The 22461-nt window shown below is 49.1% G+C and overlaps 1 protein-coding gene across 4 annotated transcripts in view; it reads right to left on the reverse strand.

The window, feature by feature from the left end:
• ASTN2 (astrotactin 2) overlaps positions 1 to 22461 on the reverse strand; it is a 694556-nt gene that overhangs the window by 431989 nt on the left and 240106 nt on the right. For all 4 annotated transcript variants that reach the window (XM_081150627.1, XM_081150626.1, XM_081150624.1 and 1 more), the window contains one exon: positions 11683 to 11793. In XM_081150627.1, the coding sequence (XP_081006753.1) occupies positions 11683 to 11793 (111 nt within the window). The remainder of the gene's footprint in view (positions 1 to 11682; positions 11794 to 22461) is intronic.

Below are 22461 nucleotides of genomic sequence, written 5' to 3' on the forward strand. Positions count from 1 at the left end.
TGGTACCCATTGTTTTAGTTACTTGTCCCTCTCCCCTATCAGATTCTGGGTTCATCGAGAGCAGCGATTTCCAACCCTTTTCATCTCACAGCACACATACACTAATTACTAAAATTCTGTGGCACACCAAAAACGATATTTTTTGCTGATTTGACACATACACAAAAATAGGTATAATTTTGATTCATGCACATCGGACAGATATTGTTGTGTTGGCGGTTGTCATTTTTTTATTTGACAATCTAAGGGAACAGAGGTCGGTGCCCCTGATTAGTTGGGTATTGCATGTTTTAAAAATTCTTGCAGCCTCCTGGTTAAAAATCGCTTATCTAGTTAACAAAATTATACAGGTTTCAGGTGCACAATTCTACAACACATCATCTGTACACTAACCCCAATAAATTCAATAAAAAGGAAAAATAAAATAAAAAAAAAGAAAATCACTGGTCTAGAGCATAGACCACAGTGATTCAGGTTTGGGCCCCAGAACCAATCACTCCCATACAAGTGTTCAGAAATGTCTGTAGAATTAATGTGAGCATAAATTAATGACATTTCTTTCTCTCTTCCTTCCTTTCCCAATGACAGAAACCCATACCCACTGCATCTCTAGGCCTGTCTACTAACCTTCCCTCCTCCCCTAACTTGAAGTATATTAAATCCTAAGCTTAAGAGATTTTCAGGCCTTAACATGAGGCAGCATGATCTATACAAGCAAGCTTTGGGGTCAAACATACCTAGGTGTATGCCCTGATTCTACCACTTTCTAGTAAATAACTGAACCTCTCTGAACCCCCAAGCCCTCATCTTTAAAATGTGAGCAAAAGGTTAAATGGGTTAATGTAACTAATCTGGACAATAACTCCTTTCACACAATAACACTACACTCCCATTTTATAGATTAAGACCGGGGATCTAAAGGAAGTGAATTGTTCAGGATGACACAGGCAGTTCGTGCCACTGCAGGACTTGAACTTAGGACACTTCACGTCCATGCTCTTGAACAACACACCATACAGAACCCCAGGGTCTCTACCGCCCCAAGATTCCAGCCCCCCCTCTCCCCCCGATCCATTTGCTGAGTGATTAGAAAATGTTTTCAATCATCGCCAAGAATGAAGCATCCCCAGAACAGCACAGATCCTTGAATGCATTCTGTTCCGTCTCCAGGCTCCTTGGGAGCCCTCTAGATCTGCATCTAATACCGCCTCTCAAGTCTCAGCTGGTTTGAGACACTGTGAATCGTGATGCCGGGAGTATGAAAACAAATGCCTTCTGCCCAAACCATCGTCTTTCAATTACAGATCATTCTCCCTACTCGTGAGCACTTCCTTTGGATGCAGACATCTCGCAGTCTGGCGCTGGTTAGAACTGAGAAGACTAGCGAGAGGGGGCGTGGAGGGAGGGGGAGACGCGGGGAGGGGAGGCAGGGAGAGGGGCAGGAGAGAGACAGTGGGATGGCCAGCGTGGGCCGGTGCTCAGGGCCCATCAGGCTCAGAGCCCTGGCGGCGCCGTTCCGGGGGCCCGGTCCTCGTGGATCTGTGGGCTGCCACCAAAGGAGCTGCAAGTGAAATATGGTGACACAGATGCAATCCAGCTTTTTTTTTTTTTTAACAGTGGATGAAACTAAGGCACAGAGAAGTTAAGTGGCTTCACCAGCCAGCTGGCAGGGTAACGGCAGAGCCAGGAAGCCTGACTTCTAATCCAGGGCCCTGCGGCCGACAAGGGGTCAGGGATCCCAACAAAAGACTGGAGGTGTGGACAGAAGAATTTTCAGGGAAGGCAAACAGAGTAAAGGCTGAAACAAGGGAAAATGAGAGAAGGGAGGAATAGAGGAATGAAAGTAGACAAGGAACGGGACAGGAAGAGATGGGAAACATGAAGACAGCGGCAGTGAAGGTGCGAGAACACAGAGAAAGGCCAAGGCAATAAATACAGAGCAGCAAGAAGTCAAAGAGGGGGCCTGGAAATGAAAATTCTGGGGGAGGTAACTGCTTAGTCTCTCTCTGGCGAAGGTGCTTGAATGCATCCCCACTGCTTCTCCCCACCGAGTGCTGGCTCCTTACCAGGGCCCCAGCTTCTGTGACTGGGCCTGGCCACGCCCCCAGCCCAGCCTTCTGCCTCCAGGAGCACCTTCCGCCTGGACCAGCGTTCTGCTTCCCGCCGCTCCTGGATATCACAGGTTCACCTCCCCTAAGGCTTTGAGCCCCTCCCTTCAGGAACTCTTCCCTCCCCTCTTCCTATTGCCCACCCTCCATTCCAGACAGGGCTGGAAGGCTCTCCTCTGTATTGCAATGACACCCTTTAACTGCCATCTAATTACTGTCACAATGAATTTTAGATCTCTGCTTTAATGTCACCCTCCTTCCCCCAGGGGACCACACATTTTCCAAGACCAGGCTTGATACGTATTGTGTCTCCAACACCTACCACGGGGAACGCATGCATTCTGCACCCAACAGCAAGACTGAGGAACGCAGGACTGACAAGTGCATGATGGGACAAACCGCTGCTCCTCTCGGAGGAGTGACAATTATGCCTACCACCACTAGGGGGCGCTCCCGGGTAATGTCAGCAACAGACCCTGGGGGAGCAGACGAAGCAGAATTTCCCTCTACCAAACACCTCTGCAAAACACAGAAGGCAAGAGTAACGCAAGACTGGAGAGATCCTTCCAGACGCTACCACCTGAAGCTGCGGATGGAACAAAGCCTGCCCTGATGGATTAGAGACTAAAATGAAAGTCAGCAGCACTGAACTCCAGCCTGTGGAACTGGCAAGCTCTGTGGCCTGGGGGAGTCACTTATCAGCGAAGGGCAATAGTTCATTCCGTTCACACAAGTCTGGGCGGTGGCCTTTATTATCACTGGCCCTCACTTGCCAGGAACAGCAGGACGGATGAGCAATAAAGCATTCTGATCTGCCAGGGGGGAAAAAATACCTTAATACAAGGAGTGAGGGTATCTCAGCTTCGTATTCTAATTGGCAACATTTATTGCATCCCTACGAAGTCAACCACAACTTCAGACACTGGCAATACAGGTGTGAGCAAGTCACTGCCCCGGTCTCCAGTTCTCCAGAGGGGAGCACAGACATACAAGACCAACCGCAGTTTTAAAAAAGAGACAAGGCCCTAGCTGGTTTCGCTCAGTGGTTAGAGCATCAGCCTGCAGACTGAAGGGTCCGGGGTTCGATTCTGGCCAAGGGCACGTACCTAGGGTGCAGGCTCCATCCCTGGCCCTGGCTGGGGTGTGGGAGGGAGGCAACCAATCGATGTTTCTCTCCCTCCCTCCCTTCCACTCTGTCTGAAAAGCAATGGAAAAAATATCCTTGGGTGAGAATTTAAAAAAAAAAAGAGAGAGAGAGACAAGGCCTCAATGATAAGAGAGATATAGTGGCATTTTGTCTGGAGGGATCGGCCTCAGAAGGTGGCGACACTAATTCCAACCAGACCTAGAAGAACAGTCGGGTTTTACTAGACAGAGTGAGCGAACACCAGCAGGCGGAGACGTGCAGGGTGTGTCTATGGGGGTCTGAGCGGGAGGGGGAGTGGACGTCAAGGTGAGAGAGGCAGGTTTGGCTAATAGTGACTGCAGGGAACAGCGATAGGAACGGAAGAGGTAGCCATGGCAGGTGGAAATGGCTGCAGCTAACGCAATTCCAGGGTTGCTTTCAGAAGATGACACCAGCATCACTCGTACCCCATCAGTTCTGGGGGATTCCTGCCTTCCTAGGCCTAATGAGGCCCCTTCTGGGGTGTGTGGGGGCAGACAGGGCCCATCTGCAGCAGCCCCGGTCTCCCAGAGGAGCACGGGGTGGGCCCAGCCCCTCTAGAAACGCTGCCGCCTCCCCTGGGCCCAGGGAGTGATTTATCAGAGCGGCGTCAGCGCCTCTGCCCGGCAGCCTGCCATCCAAGGCTGGCGGTCCAGGCTGGGGTTTTTAATTAGCTGAGAGAGGGAGGAGTCAAGCCCTCGGCCAGGGAAAGAAGGAGAGACACGGAGCAGGCTCATAAATCCTGAACCAGGGAGCCACAGATGAGTCTGGTCAGGAGCGGAGGGGGAGGGGCAGAGCGTTTTGGGGGGGGGGGGGGGTTCTTTTTCGTGGTCTCCCTGGCTTTCTCGCCCAGGTACTACAGAGAAGATAGGAATCTGCATCACTTTTTACACAGGAATCCCTCAGGGTGCCCCGGTTTCCAACCTGGTCGTGTGACCAAAAGTCAGGGAACCTCATTTCCAGTTTCCCCTCCGCTACCAAGTTGCTGTGAGAGTTGAGACAAAAATGCAACACAAAAGCTGGCAGGCTTTGGAGTTAGACATGCACTTCAATCTCTATTCTACAATCCTTACTAAACCTGTGACTTGGGCAGGTTGCTTTCCCTCTCTGTGCCTCAGTTTCCTCATCTATTAAACCAGGATAAGCCCTTATGGTGCATGGATTAAATGAGATAGTAAAGTGCCTGACCCGTAATGGACGCTCAATATATATATCACAGCTCTTTTAATTTCTTTTCCTCCCTCTGGGCCTTGGTTTCCCCACACGCAAAATGCAAAGTTGTGCTACATGACTTTTAAGAGCTTTTCTACTGCTGATTTCCTCTGGGTAATTTTAGCTGAATAGGGGAAGACTTGGGTGTGGGGAGAAATGATAATATTTCCATATCCAAAGCTGCGGTGGGGGAGGGAAGGAGCTCAGCTAGGAAGGAGGCTGCAAATTTGCTCTTTGCAGGGGTCCAGAAGGCAGGGCTGGGGCTAAGACAGGGTGAAAATCTTCAGGGATGCATACTGCATGCCATTTTAAGCAAGGCAATTCTGAGTCAGAGCTATTGGCTGCCTAGATAGGAAATGAGCTCCCCATCTCTGAAGGAAAGCAAGCAAAGCCTGGACAATGGTCTAGGGCAGATGTTCTGAAAGAAATTTAAACAGTAGATGGGGTGACAGGGTTTTTCCTTTAAGGATCTTAAGTGCTGAAAATATCATGGCATCATGCGTAGGGGTATTAACTTACTATATAGTTTCTCATTTGATTCTCACACCTCGGCGAGGTAGGAGGCACCCAGACAGAAGGACGCAGGGCAAGGACAGGAGCTCCGGTGACTCTAACTCTTAAGCCCCTGTCTTTGTTACACAGCTGGCCTCCCATCTCTGATGCTACACCTGATGGCGGAGCCCCAGCCTGACTCATATTGATTGCAGCTGTCCCTTCCTTCCTCCCCAACCCATCTCTGTCCCCTGCCTGCTCCCCCACATGCTTTTACGCTGGGCTGCCTGGTAACAAACGGCTGGCTTCCTTACCATGCAGAAGGCGACAGCCCGGCGATTAGTAAAATTTGTTACCCGTGCGTCTCTGAACAAAATTAAATTAAAAGTGCTGCTTCGCTGTCAAGATAAGGGCCAAGCTGCTGAGAAAATTTTTCACTTTCAAACCCTCAATTACCCAGTGAGGCCAGATCAGATACAAGCAAAGGGGGGGAAAGAAGAAACAGAGAGAGAGAGAGAGAGGGAGGGAGGGAGGGAGGGAGGGAGGGAGGGAGGGAGGGAGGGAGGGAGGGAGGGAGGGAGGGAGGGAGGGAGGGAACCTCCTGAAACAGATGTAGGAGTTGTTACTGCTCTCTCTGGCCAGGGATGTTAAAGAGACTGTTGCCATGGTGATGGGGCTGGACCACATGAGGCAGGTGGGTGGGTGTGGCCTGTGACTGTATCTTATAATAAAAACAGATGCTCTTCCTCCCCACTGCCCCTGTCTCAGGCCAGGTGGTGTCATTTTTTCATCTGAATTATTATATCAGTCTCCTAACGGGTCTCCCTCACCCCACTCGTGCCCCCCTCCATCCCGGCTTCCACGAAAGCTAGAGCGACCTTTCTACCACAGAAATCCAAAACATCACTTCTCTGTTGAAACCCTTTGGTGGCTTCTCATCGTCCTCAAGATAAAGTCCAAGTCACTTAGCTAGTGTCTCCTACAGCTCTCTGCTCTTCAAATTTTATGTTTTAATGAAATGAACTAGACATCTCCCTCCCTCTTTCCCTCCCTCCCTCCATCAACAGGAATTACTTTGAGGTCCAACAATATGCCTACTATGACTCCGCCAAGCTGGTCAGGGGCTCTTCCTTTGTGCCAACACAGAATTTATGACCAGCCCTGACCACAGCCCGTTTCACGCTCTATTGTAGTTGCCCACCTGCCTGTCTCCCCCACCTGACAGGGGGCCCACAAGGGCAGAGCTGTTCTTCAGGTCTGTCTGCATTGCCATGCATCCTTCTCAGCCTTTCTTCTCAGTCTCTTCCTTCGCATACTTTATACTTTGGTGATGCGTGGCTCTGTTTCGTAAATCCCATAAAGGACTATCTCTTCTATTTTCGAGAGGGGGACACTGAGGCAGAGAAGGTAATCAGACTGGTCCAAGGTCACCTGCACTAAGAGTCAGGGCTAAACAAGGTCACGCGTCCAAGCCCCTTTGGTTCCCGGCACCCCGGGGAGGGGGGGGTGTTGCAGGGTAAGAGAACCCTGCTTGTCCCCCAGGGTGGCAGGGAATGGAGATGACAGAGCGGGCACGCCCGGCGCGGGAAGTGGGTGGTCACCATCTCTCAGCCGAAGGAAAAGGGGGAGAAATCCTGCTCAGCCTGGTTGAAAATCAAGAAAGCGAGAAAGACGGATCATTCCTCCTTGCTAGTGTAAGCAACTAAAAACGACATGTTTGCTTTATCGCCTTTGGTCTCCCATTTGATTCCTGACAGCCGTCTCCCTCCCTGCGATGCCGGCCTGTCAGGTGCCGAGCTGGCTTTCGTGGCAAAGGAGCAAGGGAACCGAGGACAATTTAAACGATGTTTCCGAGCCGGCGCAGGCTTGGGAGGGAGCTTTTGAAGTCGTCTGGCTTCCTCACTGCATTCAAGGAACCCTCATTTACCAAGACCGCTTGATGTTTCTGCAGGCTCGGAAGAGAGAGCCTGGAAGGGACCTTTAAGAGGAAAAAAAATCCACAACAAAAACTAATGTCTGTTTCCTCTGAGGTTTAGAAGGGAGAAAAGAGAGAGACATCAGACATAAGCTTTTTTAGCCTAATACAATTTCTGAATACATAATTTCCTCTTCTCTAATATCTCGGTAAATAGGGCCAAATGCAGGCATAGATCAAAGCCAGGTTTCTGCATTTTACTGTTCTTTCAGTAAGAGAAATCCAAGCTCCAGTCTCTTCTCCCCATGAGGGAAACTAGGATCTCTCCAAAAAGCCAGCAGGAGCTGCTGGAACCTTCCTGAGAAACATACTCACCTACTGCAAAGAGCAAAAGGCTAACTAGCAGGGCAAGAGTTATGATAAAGGGGGCAGTTATGATAAAAATCTATGACATTCTCCCGGGGACAGCCCTGGGGTGTTGTGACAAGAGATTTCGGAGCCAATCGGGTTGGGGTCCAAGCCTCGGTCCCACCACTTTTTGATTGTATGACCTTGGAGAAGTTCCCTGCCTGGTTTTAGTTTCATTCTTTTACATACAGAGATGAAGACAATAACTGATCAGTAAATAGGCAATAGGCCTGGCACCAAAGTGACACTAAATGGTTGCTCTGAGTTATTATTCCTCTTATTATTGATGTTCTCAAGCTCCTATCTTGGGAAAGGGAAGGGAACACTCCATGGGAGCCCAACGTCAGACAGGAACAGGAAGATGCTGTTGACTAACATGGCAAGGAAGCTGCAGGGTGGTGGTTCCCAGTTCCGGCTGGAAACTGGAATTCGGCAAGGATTTTATAGCAATATCCAGACCCTGTGGCCAGACATCCCCATGCAATGGATCTGAGGTAGGTACTTGGTACTGGCTATATCTAAAAAGCTTTCCAAGTGACTTGGAGGTTCAGTTGGGCCAGAAAACTACCTACCTCTCAGGCCCTAAATATCTAGCCTCCCCCGTTGAACTTGCCTTCTGCGTCTGAAAGAGATCTTCTGCCTGGACCCTTGGAGTCTGTGGTTTGCTTCGTCCCCAGCCTACTGCATCATTCTCTAGCAAAGATTCTGGAATTGCTTAGATAATTTCTAGACAAAGCTCTATGGCTAAATTCTTACTTCTGACTAATAGCTATTTTCAGGGGTGCAATGGCTCTCTGAGGAGGAAGGAGAAACATCCACTGCAGTGTTTGCCAATTTCCATGGTGTAAATACTTCCACCATGGCCGATGATAAGCTGCCAACATGACATCACTCACGGCAGAGTCAGGAATGATGAGTGAAACTGGCTCCCACAAACTGATATGAGTTGGCTCCTGCACAGCATTGGAAGTTTTCTTTGTCATATGGTTTCCTAATTTACCAAATACCAGGGCCCCCACTGCTGGTGGCGCCCTGGAAGGGTTGGTCCCCATGGATGCTGCCTTTTTTTCTAACTTCTCAGTGCCTCAGCTGGTTCTGATCACCTCTCTTTCTGGTTCTAAATCCCTGAAAGGGTTAGAGAGTTGACACTGGGAAGTTCTCAGGGATAACGCATGTCCTCTGCACACATGATCTCCTTTTACCTTCTCAACAAGACTAAGGAGGAGTAGAGGGACTAATGCCAGGAGAAACGGAGGCTCAGAGAAGGAAAGTGCCTTGTTCTCAGCCACACAGCCAGGACACAGCAAGCATGGGTGTGGATCTGCTGATCCTGAAGCCTATAATCAACCTAGAAGGATCTCGTTTACTTAACGTTTTAGTCTGGAAATAATTTCAAACCTATAGAAAAGCTGCGAGGGTAAGAAGAGCAGAAAGAACACCCATTTATGGTTCTTCGCCCAGACTCACCTATTGTTCACATCTCGCCCCACTTGCTTTGTCATTTGAAAAGGCAGCATTTAACCTTGGGGAATATGCTTCCCGTCTCTGGGCCTTGGTTTCTATGTGCATAAAACAGAAGAGTGGATGGATTATCTGTGTGACTGCAAAAACAAGAACAAAAAAACCCACTGTGGTTTGATGAGAAGTGATGGATGAAGGATGGGCTCCTGCCTGTTTCTCCAGCCCACCTGCCATTATTCCTGACGCCACAGACTTGGACTCTGCTCAGTTTCTCTCCCATCCCCTCCCCAGTGAATGTGCCTTCTGTCCTCACACGTGGCAGGTACTGTTCTGCAGGTGCTCAGCTTTCGCCCCAGCCCATTCCCATTTCTGCTCTGCCTCTGCCTCCTCAGCTAATACTGCAGAACAGTCTCCTCCGCTCAGTCCCCAAAGGCCTCCTTTTCTGCAGATATGGCTTGAATAGTCCCTCACCTGTCTTTTTCTTTCTAAGTAGGATTAATCTGTGCATGTGTGCATGCGTGCATGTGTGCAAGTGTGTGTGTGTGTGTCTGTGTTGTCAAGGGAGAATCAAAAAGAAAAAAGTTTACACATCCATACAAATTAGCGCCAAGTTTTATTTATGATTCAAGAGTTCTTACCGTGATAGAAAAATCTCAGCCGGAAAAATGCTAAATGAAAACAAGCAGCTAAAACAAAGAAAGCAGTGAAACCAGGGACATGCATGCCCTGGTTCTCTCTGCTGGTGAACTAATAATTAGCAAAGCTTAGGGGAAAGTACAGAGGACTGGGAATCAGAAAACCTGGGTTTCTAGAACTGGCTGAATGGCCAGCAGATGGATGAGAAGAGTGAGGGCCAGAGAGGGAGAGAGCCTCGCCCACGGCCACACAGCTGCCCACCGAGCTGGGCCGGGAGGCTCGCGTCACCCGGCGGCTGCGTCTGCTCTGTCTCCTGCTCCACATGGCTCCCGGGGAAGAAGAAAATAGAAATCAAAACAGACAAGTGAGCAAACAAACCCAGGGTACCGAAGAGGAAGAGAAAGATGTGGGGGAACCAGAGGTGGAGGGAGAGGGACTGGTCACTGCTGGGCAATGAGTGGAAGACAGAGATGAAGCAGCTGCTTTGACATTCAGCTGGCAAGAGGGCCAGGGAGGAGGGTGTGTCGGGGTGGGGGTGGGGGTGGGGGTGGGGTGGGGGGAGAACACCACCCTGCAAACACAGCCAGGCCGGCCAGTCGGAGTGTACGGAGGCGCCAGGCCAAATCGCTTCTCTCACGTCCTGCCGCTTGCTTTTGCTTTTCTACGTTTAACTCTGATTTACGAGGGGAACGCTCAGTGATGGATGTTTTCCCAATTAGCTATAAATAGCCCGGTCCTGCAGAGGAGACCCGCCGCCTTCCCCAGCCTGAATCCTGGCAGCTGTTTTGGGAGAGGGAGGAGACAGGTCAAGAATCATCCATCAGCAACTTCTAAACCTCCAGTGCAGCAGATGCCCGACAGCCGGGACAGGGGCGGGAGGGAGAGGCAGGCCCAATTACCCTAATGGCTGCAGAGGCTGCAAAAGCTTCCCCGGGGATGTGCCAGTGGGGACGTCCCCACACAGGGGCCTTTCAGTGAGAGGTCCCAGGGCCAGCGGGACGTGGAAAACGATGAGACATGAACTGGCATTAACAGCATCTAATTCTTTTGCCCTTCATATATACCAGGCACCATGACACATCTTTTTATATGTCATAACCAAAATTCATCTTCAAGTCTCCGAGGCAGTTACAAGACCCATTTTACAGATGAGAAAACTGAGGCACAGGGAAGGTGGATAACTTGCTTAAGAGCAAAAGGAGCCCAGAGAGGCAATGGGATCTGTGCTCTCTGAACATTATCAAGGGCGGGGGGATGCACACAGAATGGCCTTGCGGGGCAGCTTCGCCCCCTCTTCCCGACCGCAGGCACTCCCCCTGCCCGCTTCCCGGAGAGACACGAGGGCCACGGGCTGCCACGTGCCTTGAGGAGCTGCCTCCCTGTTTGCCAGAGGACCTGCTTCCTCCCAGGGCCCGCTCCAAGCCCCCGGCTCTGCCCTTCATCACCAGCATGTTTACACCCCAAGTTCTCTGCCAGGACCGCAATCTTGAACTCGCTAATTTCTCATCCTTATAAAAACACTCAGGGGTGAGGAATTGCAGTCACAGGTAATTGCCTGAAATACGGCCTGTGTTCCCTTCGGAGCACATTTTATCCCAGAGAACCATGGGCTCAGCCCTTCCCGGAGTCCTGCCTCCGAGTTTTGACACCTCCTTGCACCGAGTGTCACTGCAAGCGAGCAATACTCATTCAGCGACGCGGATTTCACCCGCCGAAGGCACTACCCGGAGAGTCACAGGGTGTCATGCTCATAGGGACCGAATTTCCCTCCAGCCTAGGTCTCGGTGCCAGGTAAGTAGAATCTCCTGAGTAACCGCTGGCTCTGCCCCATGGCCTCTGCACACTTTGTTGCCAAGCATGTTTCCTTTGGCCCTTTGACCGCTGAGAATCCCCGAGTGAAACCGTCAGCTCGCTCGGAGGACTGCCCAGCGGCATGGCCCAGGTCACCCTGCGCCGACTTAACCTGCCTTTGAGCAACGGTCCTTTCCTATTTTCCTTTCAATCTGATTCTCTTAGCGACTTCATTTCCTGTGCTGGATTAAAAAACAACAACAAATAACTCCATAAACTTAAAAAATCAGCCCTGTATCCTCTGAGGAATGGGGGGGGGGGGCAGAGGGCACACAAAGGATGGAGGGAAAGGGTTGAATGATGGCCACTAGTCCAGCCGGGGTTTCAATGCCAAGCTCAGCATTAGCTGGACCGGGACCAGGTTGAAGAAGATTTAGGGTCTGCGTTTTAGCACAAAATCCGCTTCCCAGGTTTTCCCCCGACAGACTGGTTACCTTTGCTGCGGCGACGGCTGCTACGGTACTGCTCCGTGTAGAAGGTCAGCTGCGTTTCGTCGTCCGCCTCGGACCCCGACGTCCCCTTGGCTCTCCCAAAGCTGATTCCCCCTGCGAGGAAGCACACGCCACTGGTCATTGCTGGCTCCTCCCTCCCAGAGACCAGCAGCCCCCCCCCCCCAGGACTTCTTTTTGTAAATCCCAAGTGCCCCAGGAGTGGGCGTGATTTATGGGAGGGGTTCAGCCCTGCAGTGAGGGGATCTGGGTTCTAATCACGGCCTGGCAGCCCCTGGGCTGTGTGACCTAGAAAAAGTGCATCGCCTTTCTGGGCCCTGGGTTCCTTCTTCCTAAAACAGGAGCAATAACTATTAGCCCTGCAGGATTGTTTAAGGATTAAAGGAGACGTGATGTGTAAAATGCCTGGTCCGTGGCGGCTGCTAAATAACTGATAGCTACATTGATGCTTAGTGCGATGAGCCTGCCTCTAAGAAAACAGTCTAGGCATCTTAATTTCACATACATTCCAGTTAAACACTTACTGTACACCAGGCCCAGAGCCAGGCACTGGATATACAGAGATGCAACCGGGTCCTTGCCAACCAGGGGATCACAGGCTAGTCAAGGTGACAAACAGGGTCCCGTGGGGCCTTTAACCTAACTCACGGCCGTGCTTTCGACACAATGAGACCCTGGGAACATGGGGGGGAGAGCAGCCCGTCACCACACAGGTGACCTGGGAAGGCTTTGTGGGGGAAGGAAGGTTTCAGTTGGAGCTGGAAGGATGGATGGGGTTCAGTGGTAGAAAATGGAGCTCCCAGGAGAGGGAAGAGCTCGAGCACCCCTGGGGTGGGGCGTGTGGGCAGGTGGAGGCCACATCGGGCGGCGCAGTGACTGGGAGGAATACGCTGGAGCCGCACAGCGGAAGGACCTGAGCCTCACGCTGAGGATGGGTGTCACGGAAGGTTCTGGAGCAGAGGGGAGAATTCACAGCTGTGCATCCCAGGAAGGACATGGCTCACAGTACTCAGGACAGAGGCATCGTGATGCCCGCTTTATAGATGAAACAACCAAGGTTCAGAAAAGGAAAGCGGTTCGCTAATAACGAGGGATGGCCAAGCTCAAAGGTTGAACCACTTGTGACACTGTGTTCCGGTTTAAAGCTCCGTAAAAATGGAAAAGCTGATACCTGCCCTGCCCCTTCCTCGACAGGGTATGTTGCAATGAGCGGGAGAGCACAAGAAACAACAACGTCTCATCTTGGTCCCCAAAGGCGTCTTGTCTTCAGTCGCGGTCTGTCCCTGCCCCTTAGTGCAAACCCCCCAACCCCCAGCAACGAGGGTGGGGTCTGGAGACAGCAGACTGTCCAGATTACAGCAGATGCAGATGCCCCTTTAAGGCGCGCCTCTGAAACGGAGCTGGCAGAGGCCCCGGAGACCCGGGGAGAGTAAAAGAGGGGAGCTCCACGGAGGCCGGGGGAGCTGTTTAAATCGTCCTCAAAATATTTTACTGTTACAGAAAAGGGAGGGGGGGGAGGAAGGAAGGGAAGAATGGTGACAGGGGGGGCTTTTGTTCATCTCTAAATAATTCTTGGCCGAGGGGAAATAAAGGGATCTGATAAAATAGTTGCCTTAGGTAGAGGGAGTATCCGTCCATCTTCCTGCTGGGTTTGGGCAACAGAGGATAAGGGAGGAACCTGCGCCTGTTCAGAGTCTACCCCAGGCCCTTCCCCCCCCTTTAATGCCACCCCAGTACCTTGAAATGTTCCAGCTAAATCCCTCTCTCTCTCCTTCCCTCCCACCCTCTCTCCCAAACGAATGGCCCGTTACGCCCCTGCCATGACGAACATGTCAGACAGGATTCATTCTTCATTGGGATAGTCTCCTGGGGGTAATAAAACAAGTCACCAGACAATTTTAATATAATAAGAAAAGCTAACCCTTGTACAGCGCTGTCTCCCTGCCAGGTAAAAGCCTTTACACGTATCGACCTGTTTAATCCTTACAGGAACCCCAAGAAGTAGGTTACTATTTTTACACCCACTTTAATAGACGTGCAAATATAGGCACAAAGAAATTAAGTCATTTTCCCAGGGCCACGCAGCTCGTAAGTAGCGGAAACAGGATCCCAAGGCAGACAGCGGCCACGGGGCCCTCGGCCTCCGTCTCCAGGCTGGCGTCCAGCAAGCAGGAGAGGAAGGGCCCCAGCCCAGCGCCCTCCCTGGAGGCAGGCGCAGGAACCGTGTTTGACAGTGAGGAAGGTGGGTCCGGGGAAGGGACGCCAGGCGGTCAGCCCGGGAGCTGGGGCGCAAAGCAGGTCTGCCTACCTGCTAGGCCCCCCGCTGCACGGCCCGGGAGCGCGTGAGTGCAGGTGTGCGTGCGAGTGTGCAAGGAGGTGCAGCGCTGGCGAAAGCGCGATGATTTGACCGCCGAGCGTTGGCAGGAGTGCGACCTGCTCCCAGTGCCAGGTGCTTTCTCCACTCCCCGCCGCTCCTCCCGAGCCGCTGTAAGGGCACCGCTGGTGGGGACCCACTCGGGCTCAGCTACATCCAGGGACGCCTCCGTCATCCCACGCGCCCAAGCACACGGGCGTCATGCCCCCACCACCATTTGGGCTTCTCCAGGCCCCCCTCCATCCCCACACCTCCGACCCTCACCTCCCTCCTCAAGTGCCAAGGTGCCATTTTCAGAATGGAAACTGAGGCTGGGCGAGGCTGCCTCTACACCAGCCTGTCCGATAAAAATATCATGCAAGCCACACACGCGATTTTATTTTAATCCTCACTGGAGGATATTTTCTCCATTGCTTTTCAGAGAGAGTGGAAGGGGGAGAGAGAGAGAGAGATCAATGTGAGAGAGACACATCGATTGCTTGCCTCCTGCACACACCCCAACCAGGGCTGGGGATGGAGCCTGCAACTCAGGCACATGCCCTTGGCTGGCAGCGAACCTGGGATCCTTCAGGACTGAGCCAACACTCTAACCACTGAGCCAACCGGCCAGGGCACACACAGGCAATTTTAAATATTCTAGTAGCCACATTAAAAAGGTAAAAACAAACATTAATTTTCAGAATATGTTGCATTCGGACCCAATATACTAAAAATATTGTCATTTTAGCACGGACTTAGTGTAAATGACCATTATACTGAAATATGTGATATATTTTGCACAAGTTTCCAGCACCCAGCGTGTTTTACGCTGAAGCACAGCTCAGAGGGAGGAGCCGCGTGTCGGGCCCACCATGCGGGGGAACGCAGTTCCGCGGGTGGCACTTGCACAGCCGTGACTGCGGCATGATTAAGGACCAGGCGCTGGGCACCGGAGAGAGATGAATAAGCCACGGGCCCCGCGAAGGTGTTGAATCATTTTTTAATGCGACTTGGGTGAAAAATGGTGTAGCTCAGCTTCCATTAAAAGACAATAGCCATTGCCTCTGCCTAAGGCACTTAGAGTCTAGCAGATTTCTACACTGGCTTAATCCATGAGCCGTGAGGGGTAATGAACTTCTGTAGAAAGAAATTGGGGCACTGAAATCAGACATGAGTTCTAATTCCTGGTCTCACGAATTAGCTGTGTGGGCTTGGGCAAGGCACCTAACCTCTCTGAATTCATCTTTAAAAGAGAGGCAATATTTCTCAGCTCACAGGGTTATTATGAGGGAAGGTATATATAGTGCGTGTAAACAGCACAAAGCCGAAAGAGATGATGCGGGCACAGTCATTTAGTCAATGCTGGCCCAAGTTTATCGGGAGAAAAGGAAGTGCCGATGGGTGGTGACTCCCTGCCTTATGTGACATCCCAGGGAGGGGGCAGCCACCCAGGGCGTCTAGCCTCTGAGTGTCCATATAATCTTACGGGGCCACAGGCCAATTACAGGCCCACTTGGAGATGATTCGCTCGAATGGAAAAGGGCCCCCTTTGCTTGCATTTTAATATGAAATTGTTGATTCTGTGACCTAAAGTACAGCCATTAATTATTCAGGGCTGCTCAAGTAATTCCATTAAGGAGCTGAGAGAAAGTGAGAATGGTCAGAGACTGGCAGGAGAAAAGAAGGGAACCATAAGGTCCCTTGTCCTTGTTTCATGAGCCCCTAGTTATTCTGGTCCTGAATGATCTGAGATGCAGCCATGAAGATGGGCTGAGCACATACCTCGGTGGGATAGACTCCGCTCTGGGCGCTGTGTATGCAACAACCCATCTAGTCTTCACAGGGGGACTGAGAGCTAAGAATCATGTCGGTTTTACAGAGGGCAAACCAGCCTTCAGGATGTCAATGCTGCTTATCCAAGATCACACAAGTTACAAGTGGCAGAGCCCCCAAATTTGAACCTAGCTTTTGTCTCACTGAAAACCCTCTCTGCTCATGAAAAGATTAATCGTTAGGGAGATGCAAATCAAAACCAAAGGCAAACAACACTTCATACCTACTAGGTTGACCATAATCAACATAATGGGAAAGGAACAGGTGTTAAAATAGGTGTGGAGAAAGTGGAACCCTCATACGTTGCTAGTGGGAACGCGAACTGGTGCAGACACTGTGGAAAATAGTTTGACAGCTCCTCAAGGAGTCAAACCCCAAATTATCACGTGACCAGGCCATTCTGCCCTAGGGATATCCCAAAAGAATTGAAGACAGGGCATTCCAATAAATACCTGTACATGAATGTTCATAGCAGCACTATTTACAACAGTGAAAAGGTAGGAAAACCCCCAAATATCCATCAATTGATAAATGGATAACCAAAATGTGGTATATCTATATAATGGAATATTATTCAGCCGTAAAAAGGGAATGCTGCCATGGTACAATGTGGACGGACCTTGCAAACATTGTGCTAAGTGAAGGAAGCCAGACATCAGAGGTCATATATCACATGATTCCGTTTATATAAAATATCCAAAATAAGTAAGCTCATAGAGTCAGAAAGTGGTGGCGGCCAGGGCTGGGCAGAGGGAGAAGAGAAATACAAAGTGATCATTAATGCGTATGGGGTTTCCTTCTGGTGTGATGGAAATGTCTGGAGCTACACAGAGGTGATAGTTGCACAATCTTGTGAATCTTACTGAATGGCGATGAATTACACAGTTTAAAATAGTTAATGGTTAATATTATGTTATATGAATTTTACCTCAATAGGTAAAAGGTTAAAAAAAAACTGACCCTCTGTTCTCTTTTAACTTCACAAGACTGATGACAGAACTGTAAAATGAGGGAACTGTGAGGGGCAGGGGGGGAGAGAGAGAGGATGAGATGAGATGAGATGAGATGAGATGAGATGAGATGAGATGAGATGAGATGAGATGAGATGAGATGAGATGAGATGAGACGAGACGAGATGAGACGAGACCAGGGGAGACACAGAAAGGAGGTATTTCTGAGCCATGTTGAAAGGAGCCAAGCTCAGGCATCTGGAGTCCTGACCCAGTGTTTGAGAAAGCAATGGGTGACCACTGAGTCCGTCTTGGGCCAACTGGACATCTCAAAAAAAAAAATCACAACAGTTACTCATTTGTTTGTTCATGCATTTAACAACTACCAGCTAAGTGTCCGTTCCTTACCAAAGTCCTAGACACTGAGAATGAGGCAGTAAATAATAAAGACTTTCTGACTTCCTGGTGCTTACTTTCTGGTGAGGAAGCAATTGAGATATTCCAGGCATGATGCTAAGCTCTCTACAAAGGAATTACTGCAATTTTGCTGATTAAAAACCTGAGATATTCAGAGGTATTTAGAGCTTCCCTACGACGGCATAAATATCTGGTAGCAAACTAGGAACCTGAGTCCAAGTTTGGAGCAAATCGGAGCATCGGAAACCACTTGAGAGTCAGATGATGGGAGAGGCCGGAGCAGGCGCTGGGCAGTGGAGTCGTCCCGGGCCTGGGAAGTGAACTCACTGTTCCCTGCAAGCCCACCTTCTCTGCCTGGGCTGTCCTGGCCACAACCTGCTCTGCAGCCTCAGCAGCACCCCCCGACCCCCCCTCCACGCTCCATCTCCCGCACTCTTGGTATCATGATGGATGGTGGTGACATGTTAAATTATTCAGGCTCTGTGTCTTCCTTGAGCTGGTGACAGCGATATTGCATTTTTAGATTGCCCAGGACTGTGCCAGATAGAGAAATATGTAGCTTGGGAATGTAAAAACCCACCTGACCCCCAACCCCACAGGGAATAGGAATGGTGCCAGTCCTGGAAAGATGACAAAAGTAGTTATACCTTCCAGCACCCCCTAAACCACACAACTGACCATCGTTCTGAGCTCTCGGGCTACACCACGGATGTTCATACCCATCCACCCCTTGACATGCTCTCACCACAATTGCGACCTGCCATCGGGCACTGCTATAAGCCAGGCACAGTGCCAGGCACGCTGCCCAGACATGGCCACACAGATCCCTCTTCCTCCAGATGGGGAAGCAGAGGCTGAGAGAGGGAAGGTCCTTATCTGTCGCCACACAGCCAGTACGCAGCACAACCTGAATTCCAATGCTGGTTTATCTGATGCCCCGGGAAAAGATGATACTGCAGCATTCTTGGGATTCACGTTGAATTTTTTAAACCGATCTTCATGGTTAAAAAAAATCTTTATGGTAAAATATAATTAAACACGACTGTTTAAAATTTCAGAAAAATATGGAAATGACCAGAGACCCACTTACAGGGAAGTGCTTTGAAAAATGATGGCATATCTGTAAAATAGACTTTCATGAGGCCATCCAGTACAGTGACACAGATCTATATTTATTGACGTGCAGGCCTCTCCATGATATATTGTTGAGTGGAAAAGTATACAGAGAAGAATGCCAAGAGGGATTCCACTCATGTAAATTCATGCACAGTGGCAGATATTTGGTGTGATTTCCACTGAGTGTGTGTAACAAAAACAAATATGTTTTAATATAAAATATAAATAGGAGAAAAATACAACTTATTCTGAGATGTTCATGATCTGGCATCAAGAAGGAATTTTTAAAAAGCATATTGTGAGCCCCGGCCAGGTAGCTCAGGTCGGTTAGAGCATCGTCCCAATACACCAAGGTTGCGGGTTCGATCCTCGGTCAGGGCACATATAAGAGGAGTGGGGGGAGAGATTAATAAAAGAATTTATATGTTTATAAGCATAACCCATGGACAAAGGCCTTGGTCGGGGGAAGGCCTGGAGGCGGGGTGGATGCAGGGCAGACGGGATCAATGGGGGTAAAAAGGGGACATCTATAATATTTTCAACAATAAAGATAAATAAAAGGAATGAATCAATGGATGCATAAATAAGTGGAAAAACAAATCTCTCCCTTCTTCTCTCTCTCCCCTTCTCCTTTCCTCTCTCTCTGAAATCAATCAATAAATTTTAAAAAGAAAAATAAATAAATAAAAATAAAAAGCATACTGTGAAACTGTAAGTGCAAAACAATCCTATTCTGTTTTAAAAATACACATATGAAGTATGTAAATGTATGCATATATGTGTGTAAAAATACGCGTACACAGAAATAAATATATTAAGGAGCTACAGTGGTTATTCTCTGAATAGTAAGATTTGGGATATTTAAATTTTTTTTCTTACTGTTGCTCATCTGCATTTTTAATTTTCCTCCAATGAGTATCTAATGCTTGGTAATAAAAAAGACAATAAAAGTTATATTTAATTCTAAAATAGACTGTCTTTATTGCTGCAGTGTAAGCTCATCCCTCACTTGACCTTTACTGAAATACGGCCATTTCTGAGGTGGCCATCCCACTACCCAAGAAGGGAGATACCTCAATTTATCCTCAAATTCTGGATCAATCCAGCCTCAGTATCTCCTGAAAGTACAGCCTCATCTTTGGGAATACCCCGTTGCTCCCTGTGGGAGGCTCCATTTTCCAGAGATGGTCGTAACAACATCTCCCTTCCCACATTTTCTTCTCTAATGGGGCTTTGGCTGCTCCCCCATTAAAGATGGAGATTACTCCCCCTTTGAATCTGGGCTGCCTTGGGGGGTGCTTTCAGTAAAGAGGCTGCAAAGGAAGTGACTCTGCAGAACCTCTCGGCCTGGGTCATCGAAGGTAATGCAGCTCCTGCCTGGCTGTCCTGAAATGCTGCCTGGAGATGCTCACTCCCTGCTTAGAAACCCGCCACCGCACTGTGAGGAGTCCTGGCCACGGGGAGGGGCTGAGTGTCGGCAGGCCAGTCAGCAGTCCCAGCTGAGCGCAGCTTTTCAGGCATTCCAGTCCAGGTAGCAAACATGTCAGGGAAGAAGCTTCTGGATGATTCCAGCCCCCGCTGTCTGAGCCAACTGTCTGTGTATTTCCAGCTGAGGCCCGGTCATTGTGTAGCTGAGACAACCTATCTTCCCTTTCTTACTTATCAGGTCATGACTCCTAGAATCTATGAGCATAATAAGATTGCCGTGGTCTCAGGCACTAAGTGTGGGGTGGTGTATTACGCAGCCCTATAAAAATATCCACAGTCCTTCCAACCTGTCGCCATATTGCAGCACTGGGCAATGGAAAGATGAATTAGGTGTCCAGAGACCCAAGTCCTAAGTCTGTCCTGTTGCTAACACACTGTATGGCTGAAAAAGGTACTAACGTCTAGAAAATATTACGTAACACCTAACACACTTTTACTTTTTTCCTAAAGATAGCAACTCATTGGACCCTCACAATAATTGGATGAGAGAGGTATCGCTGTCCCCATTGGAAAGGTGAGAAAACTGAGGGTCAGAGACACTACAGTTTGACATGCTCAAGGTCACATAGTTTCTAAATGGCAGAGATTAGAACACAGAGGCAGATCCAGAAGATATGATAGAATAAAAGAACAGATGTGGGCCTGTGAGGCTGGTTGGGAATCAAGTTCCCTGCAGTTTCCACCCTCTAGATTCCGTCCAGCCTGTTGAAATCACGGGCTCGGACTATTTCATGACCCCGTAACGATGGTCATGGTCCTTCAGCTGGCTGAAGACTGCTCATGAGCCCATTATCTTCCCATCCCAGCTAAGTATTCCAAGTAATACTGTCAAAATTCTTTATATCATATGCTTTACAAAAATTATAACTATGTTTGAATTACAAAGTCAATGCCTACTATTTGCAGAAAATCAGAGAAAACAAAAAAAGCACAAAGAAGAAAATAATAAAGTCAAATACTATCACTTCCAACTGACTTCCTTATTTCTAGTATTATCCAAGCATCTATTTGCATGTTTTTACAAGTGGATTTTATTGTCTTGTGATGTGAGTACATCTTGTAAATTTTGTTTAAAATATCTAAGCATATATCTATTCATTCATTTATGTCAGAAATACATACTGAGATCCAACTATATGCTCTGTACTTTTGCGATCACATAAATTACATATATCATATATGTGTGGATATGCGCGCGCACATATCTAGATCTACACCTAAATTTATATGTATCTCAATATCTTCATCTATATCTATACCTATATCCACCGAATATTAGTAGTGATTTTCTCTGAATACTGAAATTTTCTTCCTTTTGTTCCCCCACCCTCAGGAAAATGAACTGAGATCACGTGTGGAATTAAAATTAAGCTAAGTAAAATATATCTTACCCATTACCCCATGTCATTAAGTATCGACTCCACTAACATTTAATGTCTGCAATATTCCACTGTGTCAATGCATCATCATTTATTTAATCAATTCCCTACTGTTTAAATTTTATAATCGTTCCCAATTTTTCACAACAATCCGCATTGCCTGCTCCTAAAGATATATCTTTCTACACATCCCTGTGCCTCGGAGTGCAGAATTTTTTGAGAGTAGAAAGATGAATTGGTTGGTCAAAGGAGAGTGACATATTTAAAGTTTTTGATCCATGTCAAGATGTCCTCCAGAAAGGTTACACCAATTTCATCCTGACCTGATCGGCTGTCTCCGCGAGTGAGTGTGTCACTATATTCTCTTCCACACCAGGTATTACAGAATTATTTTCCAATCTCAGTGATTTTGATACGCATCCCATATCTCAAATTCCTTTAGTGTTGGATTCTTCTCAACATGCTCCAATTTGCTCAAGTCTTTTTTGAGTCTCGATGTCCAGAACTAGGCCCAGTCATCGGGTGGGGGCTGCCTCCCACAGGGCAGAAACCGGCTACCGAGAGCCCCCGTCTGTGGACACAGGACTCGCAGGAACGCGGCCAGGCCGCTCCCGCGGACTTGTGTTCAGCGAGCCCTCGGCTCTCGGTCCCCACGTGCCGCAAATTAATCTGGTCCTTCCCACCCTGTGTTTGTAGAACTGATTTTTCTAAACCAAAGCAGAGGACATGCTGTACCACCCAATCACATCTGTATCTTTTGGCCTCTTCTTCTATCCAGTGTCTCAAGCTATTTTTTGGCCCCGTCCCTCTTATCTCACGTTTCTCCCGGTCCCTGACCACATGCCCTCAGTGACCGGGGTAAACACCCAGAGGAGCTGAATGGACGCAAAGGACAAGCGGCTGCTGAGTGTTCACAACCCGACAAGCCACGGACTGGAAGCTCATGTGGTTAAATCACACAGTGCGCAGGAGAGCACAGTTAGGGTGATGCAGGCTTTCTCGTTCTGATAGGAAGAAATCGATGTTTACGGGGGTGCTCTGTCATGGGCAGGGCCACCCAGACCGTCGGGGAAGGGCTGGGCTGGGGAGTCTGACCGTGGTCTTTGCTGTTCCCAGCCCCCCGCGCCAGGTGTCCCCAGCTTTAAGGAGAGGACGTGGGCGTTGAGGGGAACTGAAGGAGAAGACCTGACAGCTCGCGGCTAGAGAGCTCTCTCCTGGGTGACATCGG

The sequence above is a fragment of the Miniopterus schreibersii genome (assembly GCF_964146895.1).
Source record: "Miniopterus schreibersii genome assembly, chromosome: 11".
NCBI lineage: Eukaryota > Metazoa > Chordata > Mammalia > Chiroptera > Miniopteridae > Miniopterus > Miniopterus schreibersii.